Source organism: Solanum tuberosum, unplaced genomic scaffold (assembly GCF_000226075.1).
Source record: "Solanum tuberosum cultivar DM 1-3 516 R44 unplaced genomic scaffold, SolTub_3.0 scf00242, whole genome shotgun sequence".
NCBI lineage: Eukaryota > Viridiplantae > Streptophyta > Magnoliopsida > Solanales > Solanaceae > Solanum > Solanum tuberosum.
Genome location: NW_006239177.1, coordinates 443,135 through 453,523, shown reverse-complemented (window position 1 = coordinate 453,523; position 10,389 = coordinate 443,135). Strand labels below are relative to the sequence as shown.

The following is a 10,389-nucleotide window of genomic DNA, read 5'->3' as shown; positions in this document are numbered from 1 at the left end:
AAGTTCATTCATGAAGGAGGTAAACCTGGTATGCATATCTTGAATGGTTTCATTCTCCATCATAGTGAAGTTCTCATACTGAGTGGTATCAATATCCACTTTTGATTCCTTCACCTGTGTCGTTCCTTCATGAGCAATTTTTAAGCAATCTAAAATCTCGTTTGCAGTTTCACACGCATATATCTTGTTGTATTCATCTGCTCATATAACACACACCAAAAGCTTCTTAGCATTGTAATTCTTTTCAATCTTTTTCCTATCGGCTTCATTGTATTGTTGTCGAGTTTTAAGAACAACCCTAGTGAATTCTCCTCCTTTCACATTGATCTTTGGAATTTGAGGACCATCTTGGACGATATCCCCGAACTCACTACCCTCATCCATGAGGAAGTCATGCATACGAGTTTTCTACCAACCATAAAACTAAACATAAAAATCGAGGTGTCCTGATTGACGATTGTCCCTCTTCCAAATTTAGTGGAGCAACCATTTCAAACCTAGGTTCTCTCGGTGTTAGCAGTATAGAGAGGCAGGCTCTGATACCAATTGATAAAAAAATATGTGTCCACAACTAGTCAATGGACTAGGTCCCTTGACACAATAATAGTGCGGAACATAACAACTCAAAGTAAACAACACAATAGTTTACGTGAGAACTCCCTTGCTCTAGCTACCACTCAGAAAACTCAAGAAATGCTCTAAATGATCTAAAACCTTTATAACTTAGGAATAGATCTTACAAGAATAAGCACAAAAATATAATCCTAAATTATAGCTAAAAACACATATAACTCTATCAGGTCCCTTGTTGTTCTTCAAGAAATATTTCTTGAGAGAATGGCTTTTGCTGTGTGATTTTCACGAATGCAAAAAACTAGGTTGTATCATTGGAGAAGAAACTCTTATAAGATTGACACAACCTTGGATTAATACCATTGCCTGAGAGTACTACTATACTCTGCAGACAAACACACACCAACCACTCCAGTGACAATGTTGCAGCTTTTTATAGCTGTCCTTTTGTTATAATCAACTCTCAATCTCTCATGTTGATTCTCATTGGATTAAGTCTGCTATTAGATCTCATAGTTTGTTAAATCATCAAAAATGCAAAGTGACTTAGAATAACAGGAATGTCGAATTTGTTTTTTACTACATAACACTATTGCTCCATTGTTTTATTTTTGCGTATCCTTGCTGTCATTAAATTTTCTCATGTTCAGTTCATGTCATTAATGAAGCTTCATAACATAAAGTGCTTTCACGTGCCAAAATTCTTCAAGAAAAATAATTTAAATTTACCCCTCTACTCTTTACTAGATACTAAAATTACCTGCAATTTCAAACTTCATTAGAAGTCAATGGAAAAAAATAACTTTTTCTATCTAGTACTTGGATAATATTAAGCCAAAACTTAAATGAAAAAGCTAATTATATCTCTCTTATATAATAGAAGTAATATAGTTCAACATCCAGAGAACAACATAGGAAATTCTTAAAGAAACAAAGAAAGGTGTAACATATTAGGAGCAATATATAAGATTTGATATATCAAGTTGGTACATTAGTAAACTTTTTCTTTCTCATAAGCCACCACACCAATGCTAGATGACAAAAGTGTTTAACTTAAACCTTTGATTCAGAAGCAGAAGCCACAGATATTGGCTGAAAACCATGATCAAGACTTGCTTTCCATACTTTCTCGATGTCAAACATCATGTTCCCACACTCGTGTTCATGCCAATCTTCAAGTGCGTGTAGAATTCCAGCTATACGCCAAGCGCTCATCACTCTTCTTGGCAGCCAATTCTATTGTTATAAAAGAAAAAAACTTGAGATTTCTTACATGATAAAAAGGATCAAATTAATATAAACTTCGAAAAATAAACTAAGGGGTCATTTGGTAACTGGTTAGAGTTATGGAAGTATGAATTAGTTATATGGGAATCTCTAAGTATTTTTTTTTTGAAGAGATTTGTTATGCAGAGTTAGCTTATTCATGCATTACTTATTACCTTCTATCTTGCATAAAATAATACGTAGATTCTGGATTTCTAAATAGCAAATCAAGCACTATATAACTTTATACATGAATAATTTACCTCTTAACCAGCTACCAAACGTTATATTATTTATGCAGGATTTAATACATGCATAACTCATTTTCAAACCAAATACCAAACGATCCCTAAGGAAATTGTAGTATAATTCTAACCTCGCAAGAATCCACATTTTCAAAGTGTTTTGGAGTAATCATTGCCGGTGTGTGAAAGTAGAAGCAATCCTTGCGAGTTTTTCTTGGTGGGAATTGCGAAAATGGAATGAAAAGTGTTCCTTTTGGTGCTTTCAATTGTTCATCTTCATTCAGTCCATCCCCTACTAGCCATATCTGCAATAAACAATTCTTTAAAATAAAAACATATTCTTTTTTCCTTTTTAAGTAAATACTTTTATTTATTATTTGATGTGAAAGCAATGAGGGACTTGCTCCATAGAAACTCCTAGAGACTTTAGTCCCCAGTATTCTCTATGGACAAAAGCGCTTAGGTGCGCTTAAAGTCCTATTGCATATATCTTATCTTAAGACGAGGTAGTAAGATAAGCACTCTTTTCCATTGATTTTATCATTTGTACCTTTGAATTATATGTTTTTGAGGGAAGTAAATTAATTGCAGCTTCAGGAGTAAGATTTGATTTGAGCTTTTTGTACTCTTCTTCTCTCAATGCCATGACCTATCACAATCACAATAAATTAAATGAGAAAAAGGGACACAAATGTGAGGAAATTCAATGTATAGATAATGTGATCACCTTTACTCCTCCTTGGCATAAGGCAAGGGCAATGGAATTAGCAACTTTTGACAAATGGCCTCCAAGGACCACTTGGGTAGTTCCTTTGGGAATTGAATTTAGGACCACAGCAACAGCTAGGCTACTTCCATCCACCAACTTTACTTTTATTTGAGGGTGCCTTCTTATGTAAACCTCCCCATTGTTATTCAGTTTCTCATCCTGCAATTAAAAGTTACATGTATATATAGATGCATGAAATTAATTTTTGTTCAAAGTACAGAATAAGCATTATTGCATGTGGCCATAAAAAAAATCACTTTTCGAAGTTGAATTTCTGAAAATATGTTTGATCCTAAAATTTCGAAACTCAACACGAAGTTGAATTCCAGAATCTTCAATAACAAAAATGTGTTTTCACTCCAAATTACTCACAACTCCAACTTGTATTTAGGGACAAATAAACTCCAATTTTCAAATTTCATTTTCTACTATTAAAAATAAAAACGGTTCTACATAGACAATTGCCCGCTAAATAAAAAAAAAATGTTACTTGCCTGATTTAAGAGTCCAAGGCTCAAAACTTTTATGCCTTTTTGATCTGCTTCCATGATAGCTTCTTCAATTAAGTTATTAATAGACTCTCTTTGCCATTGCATAAAGTACTGAAAATGAAATAAAGATGTAGAGTAATAAAATATTGAACGTAGTAAACATATGTCAATAAATAGTAGTAGTAGTTACCTGTACACGATATTTTGGAATGGCCCAAGTTTGCAAATTGAGATTCTTGAATACATTTCTCTCAACAGTAAATGTGTGACCATAAATCCAAGTAACCATCATAGACCACAATGTGATAGGCCACATTAACCAGAAATACCACTTAGAGGTGTAGGGTTCCGAGGCGAAAGAAGCAAATCCTAGCCTGAGATGGTAAATGGATTCTGGTGTTGTTAGATGTGTTAAATGTACAACATCTGGTGATTTCCCTTGCCTTTCAAGTGATTTTTCATATAATGTGTCTGATGATTTGTCCAATGTACCATAGATGTAATCATATATTGGCATGAATAGTGAGTAATTTGTCCTAAATTGAGTATGATGTAGTGAATGGTACCTGTTACATCAAAATATATAACTAAAGTTAGCAGAATTCATTGTGTAGAATTAAATTTTTATACTACGTTTCCCATCACAAATAATTAGTGGAAAATTTGTGTTATAGAACATGATTTTTCCACAAAACTATCTCACTGGAAAAATGCATGGTGGAAAACAGATTTTCACTCAAATAGTGAAAAACTTCCTTAGTTTTTTCCGTATGAAACATTATTACTAGCTACTATTCTATCTTTTTTCACCTTTTACAATCAAAATACATTTTTCAATAGTGCTCAGAACTTGTATGACACATAAAGGTAGAGAAATAAGAGACTTACGATGGTGTATACATCAAATATTTGAGAGGAGGGAAAGTAGAGAACATCCACTTGGGAATGATCTCAAAGTTGCAATGGCCCATATTGTTCATAAAATCAATATAAGTGATATATCCACCAAATGAAACTATTGAAGCAGTCTTTGTTAGCACAGTTGTGAGTAGTGGTATGGAAAATAGCAAGAAGTATGCTATGTGCTCTGCAAATGGATGAATCACAGCTGAAAAAAGAAAATAAAAACATAAATTTAATTTTTAACGCAAATAATTAATACTACTACATTTTAATTGCAATTGTACTGTTGTCCATATATGTTATAAAAATCATAAGCTATTAGTCCATGTATTATAAATGTTAACAACTTAATTTCACTTTGACTTGTTTCGGATTTACAGTTACGCAACTATACTTTGAGGTGGCCCAATTATCACCTCAACTTTTTCGAAAGAGAATAAATACCCCCTTAAAAGGCCCGTTCAACCGTTATTTAACAATTTCCAGTTTTCTAACTAACTCACTACAATAAAAATAGTTTCATTAACATATTATCTAATATTTTTATCGTCATTAGAATAAATATCGATACACTTTAGCTGTATTTACAAAGATTGTTAAAATGTAATTGTCACTAGTAATTTTTTCTAAGAAAATATATATTTAATAGCAATTACGCTATTACCGTTTATTAATTATAGTTAAAAATCAATAGTGACTATGTATCGACCAATTTAAATAGTTACAAAGAGTCAAATATTTATATGTAATGAAATATTCCAATTATAAAATATTTGCAGATAATTTATTTTTGTGATAAAATGCAAGTAAACATTTTTGAGATATAAACTTTAGCCTAATTTTTTTCTGTGGCTCTCAGGTTGTTGTTTATTGTCCAAAATGAAGGGCCCTTCATAACGTGCATGCCACCGAAAATAGGACACAATTTTAATGCGATAATGCTTAAAATTAATTAACGAAAACAAATCCCACTGCAAAGGAGCTGCCAAATAAATATATATAACAATTAATTTGGACGTCCTTTTCCTAGTTGATTTACAGTTGAAAAACTTTTAAGAGGAAGGCCCAATCTTTCATCAATTTTCCCAAGCTAGTCATGTTTCTTTTGTGGACCAACAAAAAGGATTTTATCCTAATATGATGGGGGTTCATATATACCGTGACACGAGTAAATATTTTTATTAACGAGTTTAAAATATAAAAAAAATAAAAATCAAAAAATTTAATATCTATTATTTATATATAAAAAAGTTAATTTTAATTTTTTTTGAATGAACTCTTAATCCTACCGGTTCATATGATGTTATGCCAGCTTGAAAAATTGAATAGTGAAAGAGAACATGCTAGCTAGTGTACAAGTATGTCTTGTCAGTATCTGTCCTACTAGCTAGTCATATTTATTAAGCCATCGGTTTTAAATTATGTGACTCTTTATTAGATAGAAAATTTAAGAAATTAAAGTAGACGTAACCAAATTCTCTACGAAATCTAACAACTTTTTTTTCTCAAGAATATTGTTGAGAGTCCAGGTGTGACGTGTCTTTTTATTGTAAGAAAAAAGTGGTGATGAGGGTCCCCTAACAAGTCATATCGTTAAATTGGGGACGTTAAAGATTAAATAATGTTGATTCTGGAAAATACTAAAAAGAAAGCGTTACATATTATTTGATAGGTTGGTACTAGTTACTAGGTAGGAATAATAAATTAAAATGTGAATATAATAAAGATAAAAGTAAATGAAAGATAACTTACAAGTAATGGGTTCAGTTACAATGGATGAATGGTGATGTGAATGGTAACGAGAGTAAAGAAAGTGGTGGTGTAAAGCTCTGTGAAGCCAATAATAGAGAAATTCGACAGGACCAATATGAAGCAATGTTGTCAAAATGATACCATCACTCCTCCATATAGGAAGGTAATGAGACTGCTCCAACTTCATGTATCCATAATAGAACAATAGTCCATTAAGTAGGATTTGATCATCCCTGCAAATATTAATCAACTTTATTTATGACCGTAAAATTCAATATGCGCGCCAAGGCCCGGCCTGCTTATTCAATAATCGCTTTCTACGACACCTGTTTTCTTAGATGTATCCCCACAAGGGCAGGTCCGCATATTATGCATTCTCTCATTTAAAAATATCCCCAACTTCCTCACTCAATAATTAATGATCTACTTCCTCTCTCTCAATTAATCATCATGTGATGTAATTAAAAATTAGAGAGTTAATTACATTCTTTTTTTTTAATATATATTTAAAATATTTTCAAGCTTGTAGTTAGTTGATAATATTTTTATCTACTTTTTGAAGGTTATAAGTTCCATTTTAATTACGTTCAAAATTTAGAATGAAATTTGAATTTTAACTGTTCCAAAAGAGAAAGTACAAAATATTAAAATTTGTACTACATTGCCGTCTAATAAAAAGGTGTTTTTCTGTGGTGGTATTAAAATATACTATAATAAAATGATTACGGGAAACAAAATGCAGGAGTACTTCATATCGTTTTATTATAAATTAAGAATTGCTCCAAATTTAGCTGTTGTTGCCAAAAAAAATTAAAAAAAAAAATCAGTTTCTACCGGTATTTGATAAAGTACTACTCCCTCTGTCTCAATTTATGTGACACATTTCGCTTTTCGAGAGTCAAACAGTTTAAGTTTGACCGGGAATTTGCTCATAAAATTTTCAATTTTTTAAAAATGAAAATTATATATTTGTAAACTACAGAAAAAGTACTATAAGTCTCAATAATTGATAATTCAAAATATTTAAAAGATATAGAAAAAATTTACGGTCAAAAGATAGACTTGTTTGAATCTCAAAATCCGAAATGTGTCACATAAATTGGGACATATATGTTTTGTGTAAAGTTTGAGGAGATAGTTTAATTTGAGTGTGAAAACAAAACAATTTTGATGAATATACGTACCAATTTCTTTCTCTGTCAACTTGGTCAAATTCAATGGTCTTATCAAGAATTCGATTATCACCCTTTGCAGTTCTGTATCTGGACAAGGATATCCATATTTGGTTGTGAAGCATCCGGAATAGGAGAAATGGAAATATAATTAAGTATCCAATATCTATCTTGCTTCCATCTTCTCTGTTCAACAATGACTGAATGCTACGTCCCACAAATGGTGCCAAAACAACGTACTACATACATACAAACAAAATCAATCAATTCAATATCATGTGCTGGCATGCCCATGCATGGTCCAATTATTTATGAGACGTACTACTATAACGTGCATCACAGAAAAAAATAGAGGTAACGTGGCACTCATCAAAAGAACACTTTTTCAACAACAGGATTAAAGAGGGGAAAGACAAGAAGATACATGTTTAAATTATAAGTGATTGACTATGAAAAGGAGAAATATAAAGAAATGGCTTCAAGATGAAAAGAGAAAGGATGAGTACCTTGAAATTCCCAAGCCATGTCCATGGCCATTCGGTCAGAATCCCTGGTTTTGAAGCCATGTTAATTGTGTTTTTGCTAAACCAACAACTCTATGCCTTTCGCTATGAGAATATAGGACTGCATTATATACAACTCTTGTAGAGGCTGAGTAAATATTGTCATTAATGCGCTCTCAACGCTCCCTATTACTTCCTCACCCCATAATTATTTGTTCAATTTTTTTTTTTAGTTATCCCTAATTACTTGTTATTTTGACAAATCAAGAAAGAACAAATTATTTTTACTTATTATACCATTAATTAATTACTTTAAAAAATGTGGAACTTCTTTAATATTTTAAGTTTTTTAATTCATCCACTTCATAATTAATAGGAGCAAAATAATAAGCTCACTATCAATCATTATTTACTTAATAGATGTGTCAATTCAAATGTGGATAAGTAATTAGGAAGAGAGGAAATAGTTACTTCATCAATGTTCACTTTTATTTATCCACTATATTTCAAAAATGTTTACTTTTATTTATCATTTTTAGCATATATATCAAAAGAAAAGTATTTTTTTTATATTTATCCTTAACATCAATTATTTGTTCTTGAAGTCCTGTTAATTATTTTTTTAAAGTCTAGTAAGAATAGACGAGGGAATATATGTCCACGTGTCGATTCCACCATCATGGAACATTAATCAATTTTACTATTCATCTTTACGTTACAGATTCTAGCTTTTAGAAATTCTCTTTGACAATTTTGGACCATATGTAAAAGTTTGATTTTGGCTGTGGATATCTATGGTTGGGTTTGAAAGAATTTCAGGTGGAAGCTTATAAATTATATAATTAATAATTAGGAACTATACTAAAAAATATATTATTAATAAAGTTTAATCAAATGACCTATATATTGAAAATTAATATTAAAAAATATAAATTTTATTGGGAGAATAATATCTCATAAATAAAACTATTAAAAGACTACACTGACGTGAATGTTATTATGTATTTATGTTGTTGTATGAGAAGTAGGGTCTTTAATTTATAGAGTTTCAAATTTTTTCATTAAGAAAAAAAAATAACCAACAATATGGAAGATAAATATATTTTCTTTTTAAAAAAAGTAAAATAATTATGATAATGTTTTAACTTTTTTTAAGAAGAAAATAAAACTTTATAGAAATTTAGCGTAAAACCCTAATATATATGACTGTTATGTAGTGATCACAAAATATTAATGGATCTCCAACTTGTTTAACTGATTTTAGTGGATCAAAAAATCTCCCTAGGTACGCAGGAAAAAGTTAAAAGTTCACTCAATTTCAACATTATTTTGAAATTAAAATTTTATTTGAATATGTTAATTTGAGTTTTGAAATTTGTTTTTTCTCTCATAAATATGAAAATCTCACAAGTTATGAAAATTATCAAAAAATTTCCTAATATATATTTGAAAGTTTGTAATAGCAAACATTTATTTATAAAAGAAATATAGAGATATGTAATTTTTCAATTCGGCGCCTAAGATATTACGATATCTTGTTTATGAACTATGGTTTACTAAAAATTATATAAGAATTCGGAAAATTGTAATAGTTTTCGAAACTTGTGGAATTTTCATGTTAATATAAAAAAAGTTAAGAAATTAAAACTGCATAGCCAAACAAAACTATAATTTCAAAATAATGTAATTACAAATTGTGATTTCAAATCATGTCTAAACACGACTTTAATCCTTTCAAATATGAGTTCAATATGTGTGGGTAAGTAAATTTTTAACCTTTTTACAATTATGTACCTAGTGAGATTTTTACTCTTTTACAATTATTTTCCGTCTTAATTTATATGCCACAATTGAAATTTGAAGTGTTAATCAAGTTTTTTTTTACAGAATTTTTTTAAATGTTTTTAAAAATATTTTAAGTTGCTAATTATTTATATTATCTCAGTCTCAATTTATATGATAACTATGCATGAAGTTTAAGAAATATGGAAAGACTTTGCATTGTTTAAAAATTACTCTTAAAAAGAGTAAACCGTTATAGATTTTTTTATCAAATAAGTAGGATCCAACTTAGATTGAATATTTATAGTACTATTGAATATTTTTCGAACAAAAAAATATTTCATTCTTTATAGGAATGATTGGAAAGGAAAATGTATCATATAAATTAGGTCAGACTTAGCAGTTTTTTTTTATGGATTTTCAAATTTACGGTCTAAATCTCAAAATTTCAATAATATCACATAAATTAGAACTGAAAAAATATTTATTTACTCTGAAGAAGATTAATATGTGCAGATTTTGTTTTAGGGTCTTTGTGACGACCCAAAGTACACCTAGACGTCACATGACTTATAAGCTCTCGAGAGGCCCTATACAAGCTCCTTGACATACATAAAACACAATGTAATAGACAAAACTAGAGAATCTCATATCATAAAAGAGTTTGACATAAAAGTAGAAGTCTTAACATAGTATTGACAGCCATTCTAATACCACTACAAGAAAACTGTGAATTACATGGGGATCTTACCTAGCAAAATATTTTGCAGGAAATAGATGCGGATTTTCTTGTGAATATTTTAAATTCCTTAATATTAATTAGGATATATTACCGGTAAATCATATTTTTCCAACAAATTCCGCAGGTGAATTTGGCGCCATATTGCACAAATTTTTTACTTGCGACATCACCTGGGGAAATATATCAGCGGG

The 10,389-nt window shown here is 30.2% G+C and overlaps 1 protein-coding gene across 1 annotated transcript; it reads right to left on the bottom strand.

The window, feature by feature from the left end:
• Positions 1–1,421: 1,421 nt before the first annotated feature.
• LOC102599091 (protein ECERIFERUM 1-like) lies at positions 1,422–7,791 on the bottom strand. The gene is made up of 10 exons (XM_006357661.2): positions 7,678–7,791; positions 7,184–7,410; positions 6,000–6,232; positions 4,233–4,452; positions 3,535–3,910; positions 3,348–3,455; positions 2,812–3,012; positions 2,635–2,733; positions 2,216–2,389; positions 1,422–1,809 (listed from the first exon to the last, which is right to left on the bottom strand). Exons 1-10 carry the CDS (start codon positions 7,735–7,737, stop codon positions 1,627–1,629), a joined length of 1,881 nt encoding a protein of 626 aa, XP_006357723.1. The 5' UTR covers positions 7,738–7,791; the 3' UTR covers positions 1,422–1,626.
• Between the last annotated feature and the right edge of the window lie 2,598 nt (positions 7,792–10,389).

What these genes read in the sequence shown, in the direction of transcription:
- LOC102599091 (XM_006357661.2), bottom strand. Translation starts at nt 7,737, where the DNA reads ATGGCTTCAAAACCAGGGATTCTGACCGAATGGCCATGGACATGGCTT. An exon ending in GTTGACAGAGAAAGAAATTG is followed by an intron (nt 6,233 to 7,183) that starts GTACGTATATTC and finishes TAATATTTGCAG; the next exon opens with GGATGATCAAATCCTACTTA. An exon ending in TATTTGATGTATACACCATC is followed by an intron (nt 3,911 to 4,232) that starts GTAAGTCTCTTA and finishes TTGATGTAACAG; the next exon opens with GTACCATTCACTACATCATA.